The sequence below is a fragment of the Gymnoscopelus braueri genome (assembly GCF_963280865.1).
Source record: "Gymnoscopelus braueri genome assembly, chromosome: 10".
In the NCBI taxonomy this organism is placed as follows: Eukaryota; Metazoa; Chordata; class Actinopteri; order Myctophiformes; family Myctophidae; genus Gymnoscopelus; species Gymnoscopelus braueri.
In genome coordinates this window covers 5,693,943-5,721,589 of record NC_137611.1, presented here as the reverse complement: position 1 = coordinate 5,721,589, position 27,647 = coordinate 5,693,943, and the positions used below count along the sequence as shown (strand labels likewise).

At 44.0% G+C, this 27,647-nt stretch overlaps 1 protein-coding gene across 4 annotated transcripts in view; it reads left to right on the top strand.

Moving 5' to 3' along the window:
• Positions 1 to 23,324, top strand: part of LOC308094129 (butyrophilin-like protein 2) — a 72,653-nt gene extending 49,329 nt beyond the window's left edge. For 2 of the 4 annotated variants that reach the window (XM_080440599.1, XM_080440602.1), the window contains exons 4-7: positions 11,835 to 12,176; positions 21,259 to 21,537; positions 21,907 to 22,017; positions 22,345 to 23,324. In XM_080440599.1, the coding sequence (XP_080296725.1) occupies positions 11,835 to 12,176; positions 21,259 to 21,537; positions 21,907 to 22,017; positions 22,345 to 22,403 (791 nt within the window). In that variant the 3' untranslated portion in view covers positions 22,404 to 23,324. The remainder of the gene's footprint in view (positions 1 to 11,834; positions 12,177 to 21,258; positions 21,538 to 21,906; positions 22,018 to 22,344) is intronic. The other 2 variants (XM_080440600.1, XM_080440601.1) reach the window with 2 other exon arrangements.
• Positions 23,325 to 27,647: the final 4,323 nt, after the last annotated feature.

The window sequence follows — 27,647 nt, the reverse complement described above, 5'->3', positions numbered from 1 at the left end:
GGCAAGGCATACGACATTATTGACAAGCAAAGACGAAGAGCTTGTTTCAGAGACATTGTGAAATTTATCGAACAACAGGTCAAGATTACTTCCGATCCGGTCTTTGGTGACATCCAAGACACTCCTCTGGTAAAAGGAGGAATCAAAACCAAGCCTCAACCTCAAATAAAATCTCAGTTCAAAAGAAATAGTTTTGCAACTCATGTGGCAGTTGCTGACGACGAGTCAAAGTCAGAGCCACACCAGAATACGTTTCAGAGCAAGAGTATCTCCTACAGAAAGACAATCCCTGGAACCTGCTTGTATTGCACACGTGGACATGCTGTGGAGCAATGTCCTCAACTGGGGAAGAAGGCACACAGAGAGAAGCTGGACTTTCTAAGGGAGAAGGGCCTGTGTTTTGGGTGCCTGTGCACAGGGCACATAAGCAAGTACTGCGACAGGCGCATTACTTGTTTGCACTGCAACAAAACACATCCCAGTGTGCTACATATTGAGAGGAAGGAAATGGGGAGCCTTGGAGGTACCGAAGTGCCCAAAGTAAAAGCAGAGATTTTCACTACATCATCAACTTGTGGCCATACAGGGGCTGGCAACAATGGCATACTCCCCATCTTGCCCGTACAAGTTAAGTGCTCCAAGGGCAGCAAGGTGGTCCAGACTTATGCTTTTCTGGATCCAGGAAGCACAGGTACTTTCTGTTCCGAACAGCTGGTGAATAAGTTAAACATAGAAGGCCGGAGAGCGAAGATCCATTTGCGCACCATGGCTCATAGCAAGACCGTGCCGAGCTGCATTATTAGTGGCCTGGAGATCTCAGAACTGACTGGCAATCAGTTCTTTGAGCTTCCTGATGTATTCACCCAAAGGGAAATGCCTGTGTCTACTGACAATCTGATCAGTGAAGAGGAGCTGGATAAGTGGCCTTACCTCCAAGGTATCCAGATCCCTCGAATAGCAGCTACTGTGGACCTGTTAATTGGTACCAATGCCTCCAAGTTAATGGAACCGTGGGAGGTGATTAACAGCCATGGGGATGGACCGTATGCTGTCAGAACCCTACTAGGATGGGTAATCAATGGTCCATTGCAGAATAAAATGCAAAGTGGGAGTGGCTGCCCCACAGCTACTGTCAATCGCACAGTTGTAAACAGATTGGAGGAACTGCTTATTAACCAGTACAATCATGATTTCAATGAGAGGACCTCTACAGACGAAGAGGAGATGTCAAGAGAGGAAAGGAAGTATATGGAACTTGTGGAGAGCTCTGTTCAGCTACAAGATGGGCATTATCAAATGAAGTTGCCCTTCAAGTCAGAAGACATTACCTTGCCAAATAACCTCTGCGTTGCCAAGCAACGTATTCGTGGCCTGGAAAGGAAACTGCAGAGGAATAAAGAGTTTCACAGTGAGTACACAAGTTTTCTCACTGATGTCATCAACAAGGGTTATGCTGAACAAGTGCCACACCATCAGTTGGAACCACAGGAGGGAAGGGTGTGGTATATACCCCACCATGGTGTGTACCACCCTAGGAAGGGCAAGCTACGGGTGGTGTTTGACTGTGGAGCGGAGTTCAAAGGGGTCTCACTCAACAGTCAACTTCTGCAAGGCCCAAACCTAACCAACTCCTTGGTAGGAGTTCTTCTACGGTTCAGACAGGAGTTTGTGGCAGTAATGGCAGACATAGAGGCTATGTTCCACCAAGTCAAAGTGGCAGAGGAGCACAGGGATTTCTTGAGATTCCTGTGGTGGCCTGAAGGGGACCTAAGGCAGAATCTTGTAGAGCATCGCATGACTGTCCATTTGTTTGGAGCAGTATCGTCACCCAGCTGCGCATGCTTTGCTCTTAGAAAGACTGCTGAGGACAACAAGCACAGCTTTCCAGTAGAAGTGACGGACACCATTAACAGAAACTTCTACATGGATGACCTTCTGAAAAGCCTGCCCTCTGACGAGGATGCTGCCCTCTTGATTACGGAACTCAGGTCTGTCTGCCAGAAAGGAGGTTTCAATCTTACAAAATGGATCAGTAACAGCAGGAAGGTGCTCCAAAGCATTCCAGAAGAACACAAATCGAAAAACCTGCATGAACTGGATCTGGACAGAGATAAGCTGCCTATGGAGAGAGCTTTAGGTCTTCAGTGGTGCATTGAGACCGACACCTTTACTTTCAAGCTGAAGGTCAAGGAGAAGCCCCACACCAAGCGTGGCATGCTATCCATCATCAGTTCTGTCTATGATCCGTTAGGATTCCTAGCACCACTCATACTCCCTGCCAAGCTGTTGTTGCAGGAGTTATGCCGACAGAAGTGTGATTGGGACGACTCAATACCTCAAGCCTTCCAGCACAAGTGGAACAGGTGGCTAGCAGATCTTGAGAATGTGGCAGATTTCAAGATCTGTCGTTGCTTGCAGCCCAAGGATTTCGGAGGTATTGCAACTGCTCAATTGCACCACTTCTCCGATGCTAGTGAAAGCGCTTATGGTACCGTCACCTACCTCAGAATGGAGAACGAGGAAAAAGCAGTTCATGTTGCTTTCCTGTTTGGAAAAGCCCGAGTGGCTCCACTGAAGCCTGTTACCATACCCCGCCTAGAACTCACAGCCGCCGTTGTCGCTGTCAGAGTGGATAAAATGCTTCAGACAGAGCTACAGCTTCCTCTGAGGAAATCCGTCTTTTGGACAGATAGCACATCAGTCCTAAAGTACATAAAAAATGAAGACAAGAGGTTCCAAACGTTTGTTGCAAACAGGGTAACAACTATACGGGACCACTCGGATGTGTCACAGTGGCGATACATCCCCACATCACAAAACCCTGCCGACGATGCTTCTAGAGGATTGAAGGCAGAAGACCTGGTCAAACAGAAATGGATTGGGAGCCCAACGTTTCTATGGCATTTTCAAGGAAAGGTGGCCAGAAGCTCCCGTGGATGTCTACATCACTGCTGACGACCCAGAGGTTAAGCGAAATCTCTTGGTGAATGCAACCGTTGTTGATGCTGTAAACGCTACTCACCAACTGATAGCCTATTACTCTGACTGGCAGAGATTAAAGGTTGCAGTTGCCTGGATCCTTAAGCTGAAGGAGGTCCTTCTAATCCTGAGTAGGAAAAGAAAACAACTACAGCTTGTAAGCACTGGTGGTAATGGATCACCCGTATTGGACGTGCATAAGGAAATGCAAGCTGTGAGAGCTTCCCTAGGATGCCAGAAGGTGGCGCTTGACAATCTCTCAGAGGCGGAGGAATCTATAGTTTCCTTTTGTCAGCAAGAGAGATTTCAGAGTGAAATAACTGCATTAAACTGTGGAAAAGCAGTGCAGAAGAGCAGCACCATCTACAAGCTGGATCCAATCTTAGATGGAGGTCTTCTGAGAGTTGGGGGGCGACTGAATAGAGCGGCTATGCCCGAAGAGTTAAAGCACCCCCTCATCTTATCTAAAGATCAACACATCTCGAGCCTTATCCTCCGGCATTTCCACGAACTGCTGGGTCATGCAGGAAGGAATCATATACTTTCCACTGTAAGGAAAAAGTATTGGATCACAAGTGCCAATTCTGCAGTGAGGAAGATCACCACAAGCTGCAGATTCTGCAGACGTTACAGAGGAAAAACCGGTGAACAAAAAATGGCAGATTTGCCCACAGAGAGAGTTGTTCCAGATCTCCCTCCATTCACTAACGTTGGTGTAGATTACTTTGGGCCCATCGACGTGAAAAGAGGTCGAAGCATTGTAAAGCGTTACGGAGTAATCTTCACTTGCATGACAAGTAGAGCCGTTCATCTGGAAGTGGCTTACTCCCTCGACACAAGCTCATGTATCAACGCTCTCCGAAGATTCATCTGCAGGAGAGGACAAGTCTCTCACATAAGATCGGACAACGGTACCAACTTCGTGGGAACAGAAAGAGAGCTAAGAGAGGCCTTAGCTTCTTTCGATCAAACCCTCATCGAAAGATCTCTAGCACAAAAAGGAGTCAAATGGAGTTTCAACCCACCGGCTGGTTCTCATTTCGGTGGCGTATGGGAACGCATCATCAGAATGATCAGAAAGATCTTATGTTCTGTGCTTCGCCAGCAAACACTGGACGATGAAGGCTTTCAAACGGTGTTGTGCGAGGTTGAAGCTATGCTGAATGATCGCCCCATCACCAGACCCTCTGATGACCCAAATGACCTAGAGGCTTTGACACCAAATCACCTACTCCTAATGAAAGGAAAACCAGTTCTTCCACCAGGACTGTTTGACAAGGGAGATCAATATGCAAAGAGAAGATGGAGACAGAACCAATATATCGCCGATCTCTTTTGGAAGCGATGGGTGCACGAGTACCTACCGCTACTGCAAGAACGACAAAAATGGACAAAGGAAAAAAGGTGTTTTATGCCTGGAGATATCGTTGCAGTGGTGGATTCTTCAGCACCAAGAGGATCTTGGTTGCTTGGAAGAATACTGCAAACCTTTCCTGATAAGAAAGGTCTCGTACGTTCAGTTCGTCTTCAAACCAAGACAAATGTAATTGAAAGACCTATAACTAAAATCTGCCTTTTGTGTGAAGGTACAGATTAAACCTATTGTTTGTGAGTTTTGGGTTTTCGCAATAATTAATATTGCCTGAGTATTATTGCCAGAAAGGTTTTTGTATTTTGATTTCGTTTATGGCTCTTTTGTGGAATATTGTTTAATTGCTCTGTTTTTTCTACCAGTAGCAATTAGGGGCTGGTGTGTTAGAGCCATTTGATGTCTGTCTTTTCCTTTCTATGACGTCACTGCGTCTGCGGGGCGCGGTCAAGTTCAAGGTGTGTCTGGATACTTAGGCCAGTCTGCAATCAAGCGCAGGCGGTTGCTTGTGGCAGAGGCACACAGTTTTAGACTGTGTTTGAGAGAACGGTTGGGCTATCATTCCCGTGCATTTAAGTTTACGTTTTATTTTATGTTTTGTATGCTGACAGTGACGGTGAATAAACCTTTTTTGAACTAAGTGGACAGTTTGGAATTAAGTTCTTGAGCACACGTCGAAACTTCTTTTTAGCCTGGCAACCATGTAGTGCCTTATAAGTATAGGACTTATTGACACTACATTTACTTAAGTACTTTTTCCACCACTGGAAAAGTACAGGTCACACAATGGATCATTGATATGCATATGCATCCAGCCAGGTCGGTCATTCCTATGTTAATTCATGGTGTTGATAAGTTTTTGTAAGCGAGGTACGAATTGTTGTTTTTAATCGATACGCAAGGTCCGTCGATCCATGTGCGTGCACTCTTTATGCGGGGACGGGACACCTTCGCTGTTTCACCCGTGTTTGGTTAAAAGTTATATCGAGTGACGTTCGAACATTGCAAACTTTGCAATTAACTTTAGTTTGCGCCGTGTCGGTTTTGGAATATCCAAATGAGCCTGACTCTCCGTCCATTACTGCTGTTGTGCAGACTGACCAGAGCGACGATCTCCTCGGAGTCCTCTCAGTCGCTGCCAAGAAGAAAGGGGTTGGGGACTTAGGGAGCCTGTCTGATGAACACAACAGATCTTCAAGCAATCAATGCGGTCCGGACGTGCGGTCGAGACGCGTTGTTAGCTTGTAGATCTGCTATTTTTGGCGAACGAAACCGTCGTACTACAGAAGTATAAATTAAGGTATAGAACTGCAAATCATAGAATGTGAGTGCACACTCTATGACTGAGTGACTCACTTTATGACGATAGATACGATATCTCTAAAAAAGCATATCGTGGAGACATAGTATCGTCGCGACGATATCTATCGCCATATCGCCCCTACTTGAATGCCCTTATATGGTCATGGACACTTTGGGCCGGTTAGGCCGACTTTATTATTTAGACCTTGAAGATGCCCTTATATGGTCATGGACACTTTAGGCCGGTTGGGCCTAAAGTGCATTTTGTATGGTCTGCATACTGCGTGTTTCATTTGTATAATTAGGTGGTTGCCCTAACAGGGCAACCAGACTATAGTAATCCTTACACTTTATTATTAGTGTGGTTGCCCTAACAGGGCAACCAGACTATAGTACTTGATGAACTTTAATAATCTTCTTCCGGATAAACAATACTTTGGCACACTACTCCTCCCACAGTTTTCCCCCCCCAATTTAGTGCCATATGTCAAAATGACCGGCCTCACCGGGAATCGTGTGCTTGTATTTTGCTAAGAGATTGGTTACATAGTTTTATTGATATTGATTTATTAGTGCATTAAATGTCCCCATCCACTTTAATGGAAAAGTAAAAAAACTCAAATTCAAGTATTTCTTTCTCAGAAACTGTAAGAGCTAGAGTTACCAGATTTGGAGGGGAGGTTCATAATTTAGTGCAAAATTATTAAAAAAATAATTACACCAATCGGCCTGATGGTGGCGCTATAACAGCCCACTTTACGTTTTGGCTTATAACTCTTGAACCGTAGGTCGTAAAATCAAAATTTCTTTTCACCTGGATTCCTTGGGTCACGACGCATCTCCCCATATAGGCCACGCCCATTTGCGTCTGGATAGATTTTTTGATATTGATTTATTAGTGCATTAAATTTCCCCATCCACTTTAATGGGAATTGCAAAAACTCCCATTCAAGTATTTTTTTCTCGGAAACCATAAGGGCTAGAGTTACATGACTTGGAGGGGAGGTTAATAGTTTATTGCAAAATTATTTAAAAAAAAATCACACCAGTCGGCCACATGGTGGCGCTATAACAGCCCACTTTACCTTTTGGCCTATAACTCTTGAACCGTAGGTCGTAAAATCAAAAAATCTTTTCCCCTGGATTCCTTGGGTCATGACGCAACTCCCCATATAGGCCACGCCCATTTCCGTCTGGATAGATTTTCCGCCATTTTGAATTTTCTTCAAAACACACTTTTAGCTCCTCCTCCTACAGATATTGTCCAAATCTCACAAAAATCGGTACACATGATCTATGGACCCATGCGATAAACATATCCAAGTTTTTATAGTCATTACCGTTCGTCCGTAAATGGCTTCCAAAGTTAGCGGAAGGGGCCCGTTTTACAAAAAAGGCCACAAATCACGAACAAAACGTCCAATCAATCCCAAATTTGAATCAAATGTCGAGGGTGCTTTACTCAACGAATCCCCAAAAGTATTTCTACTTTGATCCATAGGAGGGGCCACAAATGCGCAAAATGTAACCGTTTGATGCAAAAACATGATTTTTGGGGGGATCTGTTCTCTCAAAAAGAAAAGCAAGTGATCTCAGGAGTGACATGACGATGTCATTGGCCCGCTAAATTTTTGGGAGGGGCCTGTTTCTTTAGTGGGAGGGGCCTATTTCCTCAAATCAAAATGGCACGTGTCACGAACGCGGGATCCGATCGGCACCGAATTCAAATCGCACGTCGCGCGGCCTCCGCCGGTATTCCTCCCGGCGTATTCCTCGAGTCCTGGCGGCAGCGACCTGCGACTCGCGTCGGCGCAACCACACTTTGCAATTGCCCTGAATTGCGACGCGTCTAGTTTAGTTTAGAATTGAAGGTTTAGGAAAATTCAATGTATTGCATAAATCATATGCATACACATTGTTCTTTCATACAGACACATTCTAAACATATCTGTTGTTCGTTTCTTCTCTCCTCCACACAGACACTTACATTCACACATGTCACACACGTGCTGACTTACTTCCTATAGATTGCACTACAGGTTGGTTTTAACACGTTTTCACATGCACACTCATGCACTCGCATAAACTCACATGAACTGTCATACACACAAACTCAGTATCAATGTGTTATTATTAGGATGTCAGTACCTAACATTTTACGGTATCATCCTCATCATTCAGTACATTGACACAGCAACATCCTGAAGGTTAGAGTGATTATACCAGGGCCAGAAGGTTCTTTGTTTGTTTGCTTATAATCTCTCTCTGTGTCAGGTAACACTGGAGCCGGGGTTAAAATATAATCTAGAATATGAACCTCAGTCCCCACCAGCTCATCAGTCTCCCTCTCTTGTTAACTGGACAACAGAGATAGCACAGATAACTGTATTTTACCGCAGTCTGGCAAACAACACTTCAGGCCAATTCAGACCACATGCGCAGCGCAGCGACGCAGTACCGATGCTTATAAGGAGAGGCCCATAGCACCAACTAGAAGCGTTGCGCTGCTGTGAGCTGAGGAGAGATCACCCATTGGAAACAGCACACATAACGTTTTTCACCACACAGTGACGCCTGCAAATAGAACAGTGGCGTTTCAGAACACCATGCGGGACGTCAACGTGTGCTGGCGCACCACTAGCGCTGCCGGTGTGCAGTCAGGGTGTCATAGGCTTTAAACTACCGCCCTCACAGGCGCAGTCATCATTATCAGCTGGGCCGCCCCAGGCAATGGGCTCAAATCCTTGCGATGGGTTGCATACTAGCCACACCTCTTCGCATATGGACAGTCCTCATTGCCATCGGGCATTCCCAATATGGCCCACTTAGCTTTGATTATCGAATTTATCAGGTAAGGGAGTCTCCTACTTCCTAGGCTCCGGGTCAAATCCCCGGGCTCCCTGAACACCACATTTATGGGTTGTAGCCAAGCGGTGACTGTCTGGGTGTGTTGGGTAAGTTTCCCAGGCGGCTGAGTCCTGTATGGCTGTGTAATTTTGCCTATATCGTACTCTCGCCCCACCAGGTCCACTTCCCCTGTTACCTAAACAGCATTCCACCGCCTAAAAGTACAATATGTTATGCATAGCCACTTTCTTACGTCAGCATATTATCTCTAACATAGGTCATCACCTGCTTTGTGGTAATGAACAGTAGGACAACAGCTGAGGTTTAGATGGGCTAACTGAGCTTCATTTCTCATAGTACGATGTGACCTTCAACCGTATGTCACAATCCGTACTACCCAGATTAACACCTGTAGCAGTATTCGCCATTAGCCCATGGCTTAGGGTCTTCACACTTTGGACGTGCACGGCGTGACAGGGTGCAGAAATCATTCCACTGTCGCCTGGTGCGCCTCATCCTTTTTTCTTTTCCTTTTAAATAAAAACCTTTCAGTGCAGTACTACAGCATTTCAACTCCAGGGTTAGGCCTCTGTGTGCCAAGTGTGCCACCCCAAATCGGACCCATTGGGTCTACTATGGGGCAAATGGCAAAGCTCTCGCCCACGGGCGCTCATCTCCCGGAGTATACTGCACATAGCACATTTGCCACGTCAGGTTCAGTACCTTTTCTGGAGCCAACGGGCAAATGAGCCAAACTTCCGTCCTCACCTGAAGAGATCAGAAACACCTCACTGTAGTGATGTGCGGGTCGGGTTTTTTCATGACCCGCCCCGCCCCGCCACGGAACCCAACCCGCCTCAACCCGCCCCGCGAACCCATATATAAATCTATGGCTCAACCCGCCCCGCGACCCGCGGTGGGGAAAAAAAGATAATCATCATCATAATAGCTCAGATTTATATAGCGCTCTTTTAAGTACCCAAAGTCGCTTTAAATGTCTACAGTAGCACAACATTGTCATGGGCTAAATAAACAAGCATGTTGTTCAAAATAGTTATTTTTTCTTTTTTTTTTCGTGTGAGAGCGGCTGACCCGCTCACCCGCAGCCCGCATAATTGCCTCTGAAATCCTGACTCGACCACCCGTGCCGCAGGTTGACCCGCGGGACCCGCGGGTTACGGGTCGGCCTGCTCATCACTACCTCACTGCCTTGATCAATGGTTCCACGTTACTCCCAGTAATCCCCGGCAGTCTGGATAAGTTCCATATGGCCATATCTATCATGCGGGACAACATAGTGAGCACGCGTTACCAAATCTTAGGGCCCCGTTTTAGGTGTTCTGGTCAGCGGTCCGGTATCAACCATCCTCAGCCAACCATCTCTACTTAGGTACAGACACGGCTCAGTCTCCATAACCTTAACATCGGCATACAAACAGCCCCACACCGGTCCCTGAGGTCCAACTTTTGGTCCACGGGACACAGAAGTGAGCGCAACACTTAGGCTGAAGTGCTGCTGTTCTTTTTTTTCTTTTTCTTTTCTGCCCAGCTCATGACTTTGAGCCTCTGCCTGTATCTGGTGATCCTACCATTACTTTCCCAGCCTTGTTAGGCGGTGGCGGTCACAGTGATGAACCAGGACAGGAGCCTATTTGGGCAGGTTAAGTTGAACATATGAGCCACTCACGATTCAGTCCAAGGCCTCTTTTTTTTTATTTATTTTTTACATTGTTCCTGTAATTTTGACACCAGGATGGTAGACCAATTGTGGTTACTCTGATTTCTGGCCTGGGGACACCTCTACGGTCAGTATTAGACCAGCCATGGTGTGGTTAAGGATGACAGTCAAGCCCTTTTTTTTTGCTCGACACAATGTCTGACAGAAAGCGTTGGGTCACACCTTCTATGTGTTCCACACCTGGCTCGGCAGATTCCGTTCCCTCCGTGGTATACAGCACACATATACATAGAGTATATACATATAGTATATACATATACTCAACAAGCGTGGAACAATGATGAGTACATTCTATCCAGCACATCACCTGCACACACTGGCTCGGAGTATACTGACCTTCACAGAGTGGAACCACCAGACTGGCCTTATATTTGTTAGACAGTGGATAATAGACACCTGTCCAGTACACCTTTTTACTCAACAACCAACTCAGGGCCACATGAGTGTCATCTTTTGAATTAATTTTGTTATTGGGTCCTGCAGCTCCCTTAATTTTGAGCGCGGCCCCTCACACGTTGGTCATCGACCAACCTGGCAACGTTATATTGTGACCAAACAAACATCCATAAGGACACTACCAAGGGTTTTCCCCATGTTTGTCTGTCTGTCTGTCTGTCTGTCTGTCTGTCTGTCTGTGAGTGTGTGACGTATGGGTGCTGGTATTCAGGCAGTGCTATTCTATTTGATGTGGGCGCTGGTATTCAGGCAGTTCTACTCTATTTGATGTGGGCGCTGGTATTCAGGCAGTTCTACTCTATTTGATGTGGGCGCTGGTATTCAGGCAGTACTACTCTGTTTGACCACTTGAATAAATGTATACATGATCATCAAAGGTGAAAGAAAGTCTGCTCCCTTGTGCGCGCTCTCTCTCTCTCTCTCTCTCTCTCTCTCTCTCTAATGGAGAAAGGGTTACATCCATAAAGCTAGGTGTTGTGTCTGTCTGTAGACAGATCCACTCTGTTTCAGTGTGTACGGTACGTGTCTGAATACCACGTGACCCACCACTGCTGGCTCATTGGCCCTCACTGTGGTCCTACAGATCTACCTGTAGACCCTTACAGTTAGATCTGTAGGCCTACGTGTAGCAGGTGATTTGGTGTCAGCAGTAGCAGCACTCTGTCGCTCCAGTGTTGTGATGGATGTTGTTGACACCACACAACATGCCACCACAATCCAGACATAGATATGTTTAATGTGCATAATAGCCAGTATAAGTCTGACTCAAATGTGAAGTTTACTCCTAAACTGTAAAGGAGGATGGGGTGGAGGAGGAAAGCTTACAGCAGCAGTAGCAGCATTAGTGTTTATCAGCGTTTATCAGTGTTCATCAGTGTTTATCAGCGTTTATCAGCATTTATCAGCATTTATCAGCGTTCATCAGTGTTTATCATTGTTTATCAGTGTTTATCAGCGTTGAGAAGCAGTGATCAAATGAAAGAGGAAGCTCTATTTAGAGAACACCCTGTTGAGAACATGAGTTGTGATTGAAAAGTTTGGCTGTTTGTAAACAACCAGCTGACTGACAGCTGATTACAGTATGAGTCCAGTGTGCATCATGAACTAACTGTTACTCCATGCTTCATTTGGTTTTGTTTTAAGGACAATATCAGGTCATCGGGACTCAGGACATCCTGGTCAAAGTGGGAGATGAGGTGATCCTTCCATGTCTCATTAAACCACCGTTCAACATGAACCGGAAGACAGTGGAGTGGTCCAGACCTGACCTGGAGCCGTACCTCATACATCTCCTCCAAGATGGACATTACAAACATGACCAAGACCTGAACCTGTTGTACAAAGAGAGGACGTCTCTGTTTCCTGATCAGCTTCCTATTGGTAACATGTCACTGAAACTGTCCAAGGTGAAGCTCTCAGATGAGGGGACCTACAGATGTTCTGCCCCACAACTGCACATCTACACTTTGATCCAGCTCCTTGTTGGTAAGTTCAGTGTGGTGGATGGACAAATAACAAGGTAGAATAGAGCAAGAAAAAGTAGCTTTCATTAAACAAGACTTCTCAAAATCAACTCCTGACGTCTGGCAAGGCCTTTAACGTTATTAAGATAGAACTCATGGTAGAAGTAGCCTACATGAGACATTCATAGGGTGGTTCTGCTGTAGTTCTCAGTGGAGAGAGCCTACATGTACGTAATTAATTATACAAAGATAAGAGAGGACCAAGCTGTACCCTAAACCATACATACCAGAGCGGGTCCATGTCAGCTTGACTCTATGATATTCAGAGTAGTACCGGTAGATCTGTTCCTTTAGGCAAGCAGCACCATCACACTATTTAGTGATGAACTGTATGATTTATGTTTTATTGAGTGAGAGAGAGAGTGTTGGGGAGGTAAGGTAATCTTATAGCAAACATCTATTGTAACGACCTGCGAAGTCTAAACCAGATATGCCACAGTAGTCTGGCTATATTCGATAGTTTCGTCAAAGACTTAACCCTTCCCAAAGCATAATGGGACTATGCCTAAACAGAAATACCCCAGGTCGAGTGTAGCTGTGAAACTATGAGTATTCCGGTATAGGCAAAAACGACATGCACGTATTCTATTAATAATAGACACTGCGCGCACACACTCACCCATGGTCCACGGTGAGGAAGTTGAACCCACAGGTCCCTTGAAGAATTCAACTCTTACGACTTCTCTCATTGGAAAAAGAGTTTTATTTTAAACTATTGCCTTAAACTATTGCCATACCCATACAGGGTATGGCAATAGTATAAAATAATAAAAAAGGGAAAGGTAACATTTCTGGTAAAACAGACAATAGACCCCCAAGCTCTATCTCCGCGTCCTCAATCTAAGGTGCCCGGCACAGACAGAAAAATATCCCCAGATTCACTTAATTCAACCAAGATACGGGCTTGCCTAGAATTCTTGATTGAATGTTAAATCTGGATAATATTCCTCAATTCCTGCAAAATACCCGGTCATTGACAACATATCACCAGAGTCAGATCTGGAAAATATCTATCATTCCCATGCAATAGGCTACCTGAGATAAAAAATGACCCAGCAATCGGTAATGCTAGAAGCTGACAAAATTCTCTGTTTATTCAACCAGATTATGGGCAATGCCAAGGTCCCAGTCGAATACAGCAGAATTCAATATCGCTCCAATCAACCTCGTTGCAGTCTGGTCACCAAGATAATCTAGAATATTGGGGGGGGGGGAGGAATATGGGAGAAGCTCCGTACAAGGCTATGTCCCTCGCCTGATCGTAAGTCGGGGGAACATACTGACACCTCATACGCACAATAGGCTCCTCTACCTACCAACCCCCCGAACAGAATTATACAGCAGTATTTATACAATTTGATTACATCCGACAAGCCTAATATGGCCTTCCTTCCCCAAAAGTCCCTCATTGCAACTAACACCATATATAGCAACGGGTCATAACATACAGTACGTTGTCAGAAACAGCAAGTCATTGATAAGAGGAAGTTATGGTGTAGGCCGTTCTGATGCAATCATGTCTGGCGGACCTCGGGCCCGCTCATCTTCATCATGGGGAACAGGATGTGGGTCAGATCCACACCCACGAAGACCCAGTCTCCTCAACACCCTCTCTTGGCATCTGGCACACATTCGGTCTTCCTCTTAATATCCTCGTTATAATCTCTAGGCCTCCCCGGGTCCATCGGAGACCGATTAAGAGTATAGAGTCATCTCATCAAATACATGGATTCCAAAATGTGAGAACTCACACAGTCATGGATAAGGACTCAATATATAGGCTATTTGAAAGGCTAGCAAACTTGACATGCCGTTAGTAGTACTTCACAGTTTATTTTCATATATGCAAATACACAGAAATAAAATGCATGGGCCATGGGCCATCCATTCATTGACATCTTATTTTTTTTATTCATACGAATGATGTGTACACTTGACGTAGCCATCCAAAAATCCAACTCTGGCCCCTGACATAAGACATTATGGACCTACAGTTGGATTTTTGGCCAACCTCACCCATGCAATCTGTATCCACACACAGGCTGCTTCTCGGTAGGGCCCCATCGGTGTGTAGACCGCCATGGGTTCTGATTTGAGAGTGTAGGCTATTTGTTGCTCTTGCAATCTTTTTCTTTTTGGATCCTTCCTTTTAAGCCCCTCATACACTGCAGTCAAACACACCCATTTCTACAATGGTTGCAGCCACACTGCAGGCGTCACTTGGATGCATCAAAACCTGTGGACTTATCTCTCAGAGCTCGATTTTGGAGCGTTGACGCGTGGCACAGACCATCTGAAATGAGTTGGGCAATGTGTAAAGGTAACCTCTTGTAATTTTTTTTTCTCTTTATGCGCGTCAATGACACTTGCATTAGTGACGCTTTCAGTGTGTCACGTCTGAAATACCGGACACACCTTTTTGCTGTTATGCAGCTTTTTAAGATTCTGTGCTGGGCGGATCACAGTTAACTGCGACCTCAGCACCATTCTGCATAGTTACAATTTAACTAGGACCAATGGGGTACCCCCCTAAGTTCCATGCCTTCTAGGTTCAACTGCTGAACTGCAGTCGTCTCTGTACTTGGAGTCAACAGATTCAACTCCTGAACCACAGACAGATTGTGCTGGAAAAGGAACACAGATAGATGCTCAACTCTCCCCATATAACCATTCATGTGTATGTTGTTTTCTCTCATTCTGGGCTCATTATACTGTAAGGCCACAGTGTTGTTGGACATTGTAAACTTCAACCTCAGATTGGCTCAACTTTTGATAGGCCAAGGTCAAAAAGTCCACAGAAATGGGGCATGAGCACACAGTTTTCCAATCAGATTTAAAGCCTTGAATAATATATTATTATAGCTGTCATCAGCCAGTACAGCTGCTCGCCCCTTCCCTCCTTTACGAGGTCCAGTCTTTGAGCACTGTCACTTGCCTGGTCATGACACCAGGATGAACATAGCCAGAGTCTCACACACTAATAGCCAGCCATGATGGGACACACAAAATAAATGCCCCGCATTATGCTTGCAGCCATAACGTGTGCTGTTGGCATCCATATACTATTGTGTTCAGACTACAACCTAAGCATGGTCAGGCAAACTAAAACCGGCCAACATCACCCAATATGAGACACTTTTATTTATTGTCTCCGCCAGAGGTGGAGAGTATGTTTTCGTTCTTGTCCTTCCGTGTGTCCCCCCGTCTCAGCCAAGCTAACATTGGTCAAGCTTCGCGTGACACGTGACAATATTGTTGTCACCAATGCTCTGATTGGCTAGCGAGACGCATGATGACATAGAAACCTATAAATAGGTGTGTCACTTCAAAAAATCATCTATATTTTTGGAAGTGAGCTTCCATCAGCCAAGCTAACATTGGTCAAGTGACACGTGACAATATGTAATATAAATAGGTAAGACAGGATTAATCAGGAACAGTACTGGCGGAGACCTGTGCTCTCTAGTTTTAAATTAACTTTAGAAATTGTTGTCACTGTCTCAGTCAACTTTATCTTGATGCAAAGGAAACAGGTTCCCCTCTCGCTTTACACCCACCCACGTATGAGGAACGCTGGTCGTGAGGAAACCACAAACTTCCTGTCTGCCTTAGACAGCTGCATCTCAAAAACCCACTGCTACCTTTCAGCAGCTTTGAATGCAACAGTGATTAATTGTCTCCGCCAGGCCGAAAGGCATGGCGAGAGAGTATGTTTTACCCTCCGTCCGTCCGTCCGTGTGTCCGTGTGTCCGTCTGTCACCAGCTAATCTCCGCCACCGTTGGCTTGATCGCAGCGAAACTATGCAGACACACTCCCTGGATGCCATTTCCGAACTTCTGCCCCAAATTTTTCACATGGGCCTTTTATAGCGCCACCAGGAGGCCGATTTGTGCAAAACATATTTTTTGACAGTACTCCTACAGATTTTGTCCAAAAATCTCGCAAATCGGTACACAGTATCTCTATAGTCATTAAACAAAACTTGTCTTTCAGATTTTTCATATTCTATCCTGATTGGCTAAACATGGCTCCCAAAGTTTGCAGGAGTGCTCCATTTTCAACAAAATGCCTCAAATCATGAACACAGCATGCAATTTTGGTGAAATTGTGCACGCGTATTTCCACTATGCCGAGGAAGAAATGCCACTTGAACATTTTCAAATCAGCCTCATGGTGGCGCTATAACAGGCCGATTCATGTTTTTACCTATAACTGCACCGATCTGTGTAAAACTTTGTATGCGCACTCCCTAGAGGTCAAGGAAAAACCTTTGCCCTGCATTTTTCCCATCTGCCTTTTATAGCGCCACCAGGAGGCCGACTTATGTAAAACACATTTATTTATATTACTCCTTCCGATTTTATCCAAATTTCACGCAAATCGGTACAAATGATCTCCATAGTCATGTGATCAAGTCGGATGTGTTTGATTTTTAATATTCCATCCTCATTGGCTAAGATTGACATCTAAAGTTTGCAGTAGTGGCTTGTTTTGAACAAAATTCCGCAAATCATGAACGCACCGTCCGATTGCGGTCAAACTTTGCACGCACATTCACACTATGTTGAGGAACAAATGCCACCCTTTTAACATTGGCCTGTTATAGCGCCACCAGCAGGTCTAATTTAGCAAAAAAAAAATGTTGCACAAAATGCCTCAAACCATGAATGCAGTGTCCGATTGCCGTGCAAGGCCTAAGAACAAATGGTACCCTTTAAACATTGGCCTATTATAGCGCCACCAGGAGGCCACAATAACCTACCTGACCTGGCGGAGACCTGTGCTCCGAGGAGCACTTTTTCTAGTTCAATTTAGTTTAGAATTTAAGGTTTAGGAAAATTCTATGTATTGCATAAATCATATGCATACACATTCTTCTTTCATACAGACACATTCTGAACATATCTGTTGTTCGTTTCTTCTCTCCTCCACACAGACACTTACATTCACACATGGACTCATACATTCACACATACAGTTGTGGAGAGTGCTGACTTACTTCCTATAGATTACACTACAGGTTGGTTTTAACGAGTTTTCACATGCACACTCATGCACTCGCATAAACTCACATGAACTGTCATACACACAAACTCAGTATCAATGTGTTATTCTTAGGATGTCAGTACCTAACATTTTGCGGTATCATCCTCATCATTCAGTACATTGACACAGCAACATCCTGAAGGTTAGAGTGATTATACCAGGGCCAGAAGGTCAATTAAAATGTGTTATTTGTTTGTTTGCTTATGCTCTCTCTCTCTGTGTCAGGTAACACTGGAGCCGGGGTTAAAATATAATCTAGAATATGAACCTCAGTCCCCACCAGCTCATCAGTCTCCCTCTCTTGTTAACCGGACAACAGAGATAGCACAGATAACTGTATTTTACCGCTTTTTTGCGCAGTCTGGCAAACAACACTTCAGGCCAATTCAGACCACATGCGCAGCGCAGCGACGCAGTATCGATGCTTGTAAGGAGAGGCCCATAGCACCAACTAGAAGCGTCGCGCTGCTGTGAGCTGAGGAGAGATCACCCATTGGAAACACCACACAGAACTTTTTTCACCACACAGTGACGCCTGCAAATAGAACAGTGGCGTTTCAGAACACCATGCGGGACGTCAACGTGTGCTGGCGCGCCACTAGCGCTGCCGGTGTGCAGTCAGGGTGTCATAGGCTTTAAACTACCGCCCTCACAGGCGCAGTCATCATTATCAGCTGGGCCGCCCCAGGCAATGGGCTCAAATCCTTGCGATGGGTTGCATACTAGCCACACCTCTTCGCATATGGACAGTCCTCATTGCCATCGGGCATTCCCAATATGGCCCACTTAGCTTTGATTATCGAATTTATCAGGTAAGGGAGTCTCCTACTTCCTAGGCTCCGGGTCAAATCCCCGGGCTCCCTGAACATCACATTTATGGGTTGTAGCCAAGCGGTGACTGTCTGGGTGTGTTGGGTAAGTTTCCCACGCGGCTGAGTCCTGTATGGCTGTGTAATTTTGCCTCGGACTCTCGCCCCACCAGGTCCACTTCCCCTGTTACCTAAACAACATTCCACCACCTAAAAGTACAATATGTTATGCATAGCCACTTTCTCCCGTCAGCATATTATCTCTAACATAGGTCATCACCTGCTTTGTGGTAATGAACAGTAGGACAACAGCTGAGGTTTAGATGGGCTAACTGAGCTTCATTTCTCATAGTACGATGTGACCTTCAACCGTATGTCACAATCCGTACTACCCAGATTAACACCTGTAGCAGTATTCGCCATTAGCCCATGGCTTAGGGTCTTCACACTTTGGACGTGCACGGCGTGACAGGGTGCAGAAATCATTCCACTGTCGCCTGGTGCGCCTCATCCTTTTTTCTTTTCCTTTTAAATAAAAACCTTTCAGTGCAGTACTACGGCATTTCAACTCCAGGGTTAGGCCTCTGTGTGCCAAGGGTGCCACCCCAAATCGGACCCATTGGGTCTACTATGGGGCAAATGGCAAAGCTCTCGCCCACGGGCGCTCATCTCCCGGAGTATACTGCACATAGCACATTTGCCACGTCAGGTTCAGTACCTTTTCTGGAGCCAACGGGCAAATGAGCCAAACTTCCGTCCTCACCTGAAGAGATCAGAAACACCTCACTGTAGTGATGTGCGGGTCGGGTTTTTTCATGACCCGCCCCGCCCCGCCACGGAACCCAACCCGCCTCAACCCGCCCCGCGAACCCATATATAAATCTATGGCTCAACCCGCCCCGCGACCCGCGGTGGGGAAAAAAAGATAATCATCATCATAATAGCTCAGATTTATATAGCGCTCTTTTAAGTACCCAAAGTCGCTTTAAATGTCTACAGTAGCACAACATTGTCATGGGCTAAATAAACAAGCATGTTGTTCAAAATAGTTATAATTTTTTTTCGTGTGAGAGAGGCTGACCCGCTCACCCGCAGCCCGCATAATTGCCTCTGAAATCCTGACTCGACCACCCGTGCCGCAGGTTGACCCGCGGGACCCGCGGGTTACGGGTCGGCCTGCTCATCACTACCTCACTGCCTTGATCAATGGTTCCACGTTACTCCCAGTAATCCCCGGCAGTCTGGATAAGTTCCATATGGCCATATCTATCATGCGGGACAACATAGTGAGCACGCGTTACCAAATCTTAGGGCCCCGTTTTAGGTGTTCTGGTCAGCGGTCCGGTATCAACCATCCTCAGCCAACCATCTCTACTTAGGTACAGACACGGCTCAGTCTCCATAACCTTAACATCGGCATACAAACAGCCCCACACCGGTCCCTGAGGTCCAACTTTTGGTTCTCGGGACACAGAAGTGAGCGCAACACTTAGGCTGAAGTGCTGCTGTTCTTTTTTTTTCTTTTCCTTTTCTGCCCAGCTCATGACTTTGAGCCTCTGCCTGTATCTGGTGATCCTACCATTACTTTCCCAGCCTTGTTAGGCGGTGGCGGTCACAGTGATGAACCAGGACAGGAGCCTATTTGGGCAGGTTAAGTTGAACATATGAGCCACTCACGATTCAGTCCAAGGCCTCTTTTCTTTTTTTTTTCTTTTTTTTTTACCTTGTTCCTGTAATTTTGACACCAGGATGGTAGACCAATTGTGGTTACTCTGATTTCTGGCCTGGGGACACCTCTACAGTCAGTATTAGACCAGCCATGGTGTGGTTAAGGATGACAGTCAAGCCCTTTTTTTTTGCTCGACACAACGTCTGACAGAAAGCGTTGGGTCACACCTTCTATGTGTTCCACACCTGGCTCGGCAGATTCCGTTCCCTCCGTGGTATACAGCACACATATACATAGAGTATATACATATAGTATATACATATACTCAACAAGCGTGGAACAATGATGAGTACATTCTATCCAGCACATCACCTGCACACACTGGCTCGGAGTATAATGACCCTCACAGAGTGGAACCACCAGACTGGCCTTATATTTGTTAGACAGTGGATAATAGACACCTGTCCAGTACACCTTTTTACTCAACAACCCACTCAGGGCCACATGAGTGTCATCTTTTGAATTAATTTTGTTATTGGGTCCTGCAGCTCCCTTAATTCGGAGCGCGGCCCCTCACACGTTTGTCATCGACCAACCTGGCAACAATACACCAGGCCATGGTCATGACCTTAGAGCCTGCTAGCATACCTGCTCCATAAAGCTCTTCCCCCATAGTGCTACATATATGACATCCGCCCGGGCCTTCCCTAATAGGGACTTACTAGGGACCAGCCAAAGTAAAGCTGGGACTGAACAGAATGAAAAACCTGTTGGTTACCGTTCCGTTAGTCCGCTCTACTTCATAGGTGCAGGCCCGACAGCGTGCATGTATCAGTGATATAATAATAATTTTACCTTGGGGGGAGGGGGAGCAGTTAGGGGTTAGAATCCTGCTCAGTGACCCCTCTACACCTTGCCAAGGCCTGGGAATACGATACGATACGATAATACTTTATTGTCAGTTTGCACTGAAATTTGTCTTGCGACCCAACAGCCATGTATGCAACATATAACAGTACACACATCTGACATGACACAAGAAAACAACAAAATACATACATAAAGACATGCAAAGACAAGAGCAATGTCCACCACTCAGCCTACCGCTGGCCTATAACTCCCGATCGAACATGGGACCCCATCCCACCCATTTTTTTGGATGAACTACTCCTTTAACATTGTTCTTAACTTTGATATGCCTGTGCTGCACAACTCTGGCAAGTATTTGTGGGTAAAATGCTGTCTACTCTGGATCTTGTAACTCAGCTCTAATGTGTGTATCATGTCTCAAAACAAAAGAGCCATCACTCTCAACTACACTGTAAGTTTGTATATCCTAAAACGGGCTATAGATCATCTGCTGTACTTCTATGCCCTGTATTTGTGTTCTTGCTTGTACTAGCATCCAGATTCCTCCTAACACATGTCATATTCACATATTGTCGGCATTGTAGATGGATGGATAGATACGTATATTGATTGATAGATAGATAATCATATCTATATGTATGTGTTTTAGCAGGGTCAATGCCTCAGCCAGTGATCTCTTCAAATGGACCAACAGACGGTGGTGTATCTTTGACATGTCACTCTGGGTGCTGGTATCCACAACCTGAGATGTCTTGGCTGGACGGTGATGGAACCCTCCTCCCTGCTGGACCCTCAGTGACAGAGAAACCTTGTCCACACTGTTACATTGTCCGGAGGAATGTGACAGTGACACTACCAGGTCATGTGACCTGTAGAGTTCACCTGACACGATTCAACCGCACTCTTAAGACAGGCCATGACATCTCAGGTAATGAAGTTTACATCACTGTTTAACACCTTGAATAGATAATAGATATCATTAAAGCATACCAATATCCATGTATTGAGAATAATGTATAAACAGAAGAGTGGTTAAGATATGTTACTTAAGTTAGACAGTAAAAGATGCAATGATTGTCTCTTTAAAGAGCTAAGACTAGTACAGTCTCTAATATGAAGCAGTCAGCTGTTTCTAAGGTGAGGTCCTCTATTCGGAGAATTGAGCAAATATTGTCCTGAAAAAAGTGGAATGAGGATCACTAGCTGACCTAGTGCTATAGTCATGCATTTCATAATTAAACTGAAATACATTTTAAAAACAGGCCAGGAGTAATTTGTGAATTGATTGATTCTGCAGAACCCCCCCTCACTCTGAACCAACTGATCATTAAGATACTGGTGGCCACGCCTTATGTGATTACAACCTTCCTCTACTTCTCTATACTGAGAATCAGAGCTAGAGCTAGAGGTGAGTTATATAAACACACACCTTATATAAACATCTTAACATGTGTCCCTCATACTGATACTCATATAGAGACATATTAACATGTGTCCATCAGAATGATACTCATGTAGAGACATATTAACATGTGTCCATCAGAATGATACTCATATAGAGACATATTAACATGTGTCCATCAGAATGATACTCATATAGAGACATATTAACATGTGTCCATCAGAATGATACTCATGTAGAGACATATTAACATGTGTCCATCAGAATGATGTCTCTCTCTCTCTCTCTCTCTCTCTCTCTCTCTCTCTCTCTCTCTCTCTCTCTCTCTCTCAGCTGCAGCAGCCAATGCGAGGAGAAGAGTCAATGATGTCATCATGGAGGTAGCTGTGTAGCCAATCAGAAGTGTTGAAGGTGATAGTTCGCCATACTACTACTGCCTGTCTCACGCACACACACGCACAAGCGCACGCACGCGCACACACACACACACACACACACACACACACACACACACACACACACACACACACACACACACACACACACACACACACACACACACACACACACACACACACACACACACACACACACACACACAGAGAGAGAGTTTAGGCACAAGGAATGTTCCTAATGGTATCAAATAGGTCTAAAGTATTAATTCTTTAATTAGTGAGCCTAAGCCCAACCCCTAGCCTTAAACAAAACCTCTAAATCTCTAATCCTAACCCTGAACCCAACATGAATATTTTCTTATTGAGCTTTTGCAGATACAGGCTTTATGAAAAAACATTCAAAGAACCTATCACTGATCTGCAGCTACTCAGTCAGGGGTATATATTTATATATAAACTGAATGTTTGACGACCTTAGCTCTAAAAACCTTTGTTTACCAGGAAAACAACATTTATAATGTGGTCTGGCATATTGAAGCTCACTTCAGGACAAAGACAGTGATGTTATGTGGTTAGTCTGTAAGGTTAGTGATGTAGGGAGAGAAAGTTAAATGTATTATATTGTAACTCATGTAATAATGTCATGGATTACTAGTAGTACTGTGTCACACTGTAATGTTGTGTTGACTGTGTAATAATGTGTCAAATGTCATGGTTTTCATTGTTAGATGTGAGAATGTAAAGAAGACAGGAAGCTACAGAACATTCAGGCTGGTTGTGGTTAGAACATTGTGTGTGTGTGTGTGTGTGTGTGTGTGTGTGTGTGTGTGTGTGTGTGTGTGTGTGTGTGTGTTTTAGTTGTTAATCTCTGTGCACAGAGATGGATGATGGACTGAATCAATCAATATTTTTCTAAAATGCATATAGATTAATGCTCAAAGTATGTACAGTCTGCCTGTACAGTACCAGACCCTCCTATGTGTCTGTATGAATAACAGACCCTCGGCCCATAGAGGGTTATAAGATCTATGTTTAATTACAGCCAAATAACAAATAAAAGCACAGTTCAACATCCTTCCAGAATGTTAGAGACATAATGATAAATATTGATTATAAATTACTGATTGTTTCAGGCAAGAAATGGTCTGATGTTTCCTCAGGTCTGAATATATATTTCATGACAATTATTCTCACATAGAATGATCTTATATTTAGATGTTTTGCTAAACTTAGCCTAACCCACTGAGGGGGTGTGGAGAGAAAAAGAGAAAAAAGAAAAGCATGAATATTTTATTGGATATTCTAAACCAAAGTCATATTTAATGTCATGTAAATACTGTATATTCTATAGCCTACACCCTTTATGATTACATGTCTACAGGGGCTTTCTTAGTTCAAGACTTCTCTATTTGTCATTTCTGTACAACTGCTGTATCATAAACATACAAATCTAGAGTCCATTTAGAGTTCATATAATGAATAAAAATGTATATACAGAGTTTATTTTCATATAATGCTTAGTGGGGAGGAGTTAAGGCAGGTACAGACTGCAAGACCTTAAAGTGGTCGGGGGGGTCATCTGATCGTTAAGCATTACACACTGCAGGAGTTTATTTCTTGAAATCGGCTGTCATAATATCGTTGTGGTCTTCACAACAGGATTGATCCCCGACAAGGGCTGACACACTGTAGGATAGTTCACTAGAATGCTATCTCCAGAGTCAGACCCAATACATACATTTGAGTTTATTCCAATTCATTTTAATCGACGTATCCCGTGATATGCCTCTCTCCCTCTCCCTCTCCCCCCTCTCTCGCTCTTTCTCTCTCTCTCTCTCTCTCTCTCTCTCTCTCTCTCTCTCTCCTCTCTCTCTCTCTCTCTCTCTCTCTCGCACGTCAAGTGCGCAGAAGCCGTCAGTGACAGCGTTGCCATGTCCGCTTATTATAAGCGACTTTGGGCTTGTTTTTCTGTAGAGTTGCTTGTAAATATTGGTTGTTGCGGGGTGCATTTTTTGGGCTTATTTGTGTAGTTGCTTATTTGGCCTTGTTTCCTAATGTTGTTTAAACCAGTGGTTTAAACAACACATAATATGTATTTGTCCGCAGACCCCCCTTCTGTAAATATGTTGTGCCATCATAGACCCCCATACAAGATTTGTGTGGATTTGGAAAATATTCCAAAATGTTCTCAAGATTTTTATTTGAAAATAGCTGCGACGCGTTGTGAGCTTGTAGATCGGCTATTTTCAAATATCCAATGTATTTGTAAATAGGTTTAAAGTGCTCAAGTGGCCTTTTCTTGGGCTTGTTTTCATAGACCTGGTTGCTTATTTCTCTCGCAACATCTGGCAACGCTGTTCATAACAGCGAGCACATGCTGCGCACACACACACACACACACACACACACACACACACACACAGAGCTCGCTCTTGCTCTCACTCTCTGTCTGTCTGTCTGTCTCTCTCTCTCTCTCTCTGTACAATTCCTCTAAAATAAACAGCCCACCAGGCTCGCTCACTCTCTCATTTTGTTTTATAATGTTAACTTAATACAGGTCTGGACGGTAATATTGCGGTAGGGACTGTTTGTTGTGGTCAGATCCAGCGACGCTCCCCTGGCCACGGTGGCTGTAATGTGCTCTCATTGGCTGTAGCGTGGATCTCCTCGCAGACCCTTTCATAATGTATGATACTGTCCGATCTCCTGTCTGGGACAGAGCTGAATATCTAACATGGTAGTTATCTGAAAACGGTCGGAAAGCCGTCGCAGAGCGGATAATCGCGGCCACATCGTCTCGCGGAACCTTTCACACACAGCGAGCATTATCTCGCAGATCAAAGGCCGATCTGCGTCAGATCGGGAGGTTTTGTCGGCGAGCGCCAAAACATTTCGGCGACAGCAATCTCGGACCAAATCTCCTGCAGTGTGTACGAGCCCTTAATGAGAGAGCAGGTTGTTTTACCCACATCTTACAAGCAGAGTTTATGTGTTTTGTGGTGAAAGCTTTATCTTGCCATAATTATGCCTAATGTTATTAAGCAGTTTTAAAGCTCTTTACCTGAGACCTGTTGATGTGAACAAAGCATGTTGTACTGATGACTGATTCTCAGTTGAACTTAAGCTAGGATGTTGTTAAGGCATACGAGCTGTACTGCCTGAAGCATATAATTAGCTGTACTGCCTGAAGCATATAATACAACTCTTTCTTTAGTTTTCAGTTGGATTTAACTTTAAGGAGACTTAGTTTGTGTTTTTTTTTATGGTGTGTTCATAGAGTTTCTGTAATGTAGATGTAGATGTAGGAGAAATGAGATCTATACAGACCAGATGAGAGGTGAGCTTTTATTTTTCTTATTTCTATGATGTGAAATGAAATGGAGAGAAATGTTTTATCTTTGGGGGAGGGGGGGGAGGGGGAGGGTTTCACCCTAAGATTGTATATTGTATGATTGTATGTGTGTTTAATCTTCTCTGTGTAGGATTGTGGATGTCTGTCTCTGATGGTACTTGTTTGTGATGGGGGGGGGGGGGTGCAGGTTGATCCAGGGACGTGATTGGTTCCAGCAGGGAGTTTATTATTTTTGACACCGCAATTCAGTCAAGAACCACCTTTAATATTAGACCCACCCTACTCGCCTCTGATTGGATTTATGCCAGAAAGGTGGTGTGGCCAGGCTCAAATAAGATATGATAGCACCAAGATCATTGGTTCAAATCCCACAGCGGGTATACTTTTTAGTTTTTCAGGTTAGGTGTAGGCTTAGTTTTAATGTAGGTTAGGGTTAAAGGTTAGGTTCAGGCATAGTTTTTGTGTAAGGTTAGGGGTTAGGCGTGTGTGTGTGTGTGTGTGTGTGTGTGTGTGTGTGTGTGTGTGTGTGTGTGTGTGTGTGTGTGTGTGTGTGTGTGTGTGTGTGTGTGTGTGTGTGTGTGCGTCTATGTGTTTAGAGTCTTTAAAAAGTTTTCATTTTCCTTCTATTTTAAATGCTTTAAGTTTTCATGTGTGCACTTGTGTAAATATGAATTATGTCATATTCATTAAACTATGTCTATTGTTCTTTTCTGCATGATCTAAATGATATTCTAATAAAGATTTTCTATGAAAGACATTAAAGCAGCACTATGTAACTTTCCTCTTCTACCCCAGATTTGAACCTGTTTCCTGCTTAAGGGTTGAAATCTTTACCATTGAGCTAATAGAGCCGGCCTGCTTGCTCAGGGGAGAAATGTAATCTTGACCATCAGGTCAAAATTGTTTGTCAGATCCTGTGTCTAGGTGAGACTTGACCTTTGACACGATCTAAATGTCTCATTAGAAGAGCAGGGAGACTAAACCAAATTACTTAATATAAATAATTCATTGTATTCTTTAAAAAAAAAGGTTACAAAGTGAGTTGTACAAGGAATAATTATAAATATTATTTAATGTATCATGTTCCTTTTTATTAGACGTTTTAGTTGTAAGAGGAACTAAAAGCAGGCATAATGGCACTGTGTAGAGAACAACAGTGTTGTAAAGTAACTAAGTACATGTACTCAAGTACTAGTTACTTTCTAGATGTTGATTATTATTACAAAACATATATTAACCACTTTAGCCCTATATACATTTCGGCCAATTGAAAATAGCCGATCTACAAGCTCACAATGCGTCGAGTATTTCTACATTGCAGTATTGATACTTTTACTTAAGTAAAAAAAAGTTTGTACTTTTTCCACCACTGGAGAACAGGAAGTCATGTGACAGGATGTTACCATGAACATCATAGATGTGTGTTGTTGTGGTTTAGTTGTGTAACTCAACACACAACCCCCCACGTCAAATCTAGTAAAGATAAAAACTAATACAAGCAACATTAAGTGGCTGTTGTTTCCCCTGTTTTATGAAGAATAATATGTCATTTACAGAAAGAGTAAGAATAGTCTGTACATTGGAAAATTATGATTGTTTAAAACAAACGGGACTTTGCAGCAATATTTAATAATTTTAAGAGTAATAATATTAGTTTCCCAGTAACCAGTAGGATAACTAATTACTATAACATAAGAGTATTAATATTATAGTTAATCTTCCCCAAAAAGTATCTCATTGCAATTCTCATGGATTCCTCAGTGATGGAACGGGTCCATGAACATTGTAACAATGTTACTTTTTGGGGAAAGGTAATATTATAACTGTAATGTTATTACCACAATGTTATGGTAATTAGTTATACCACAATGTATTAGAATTATTAACTT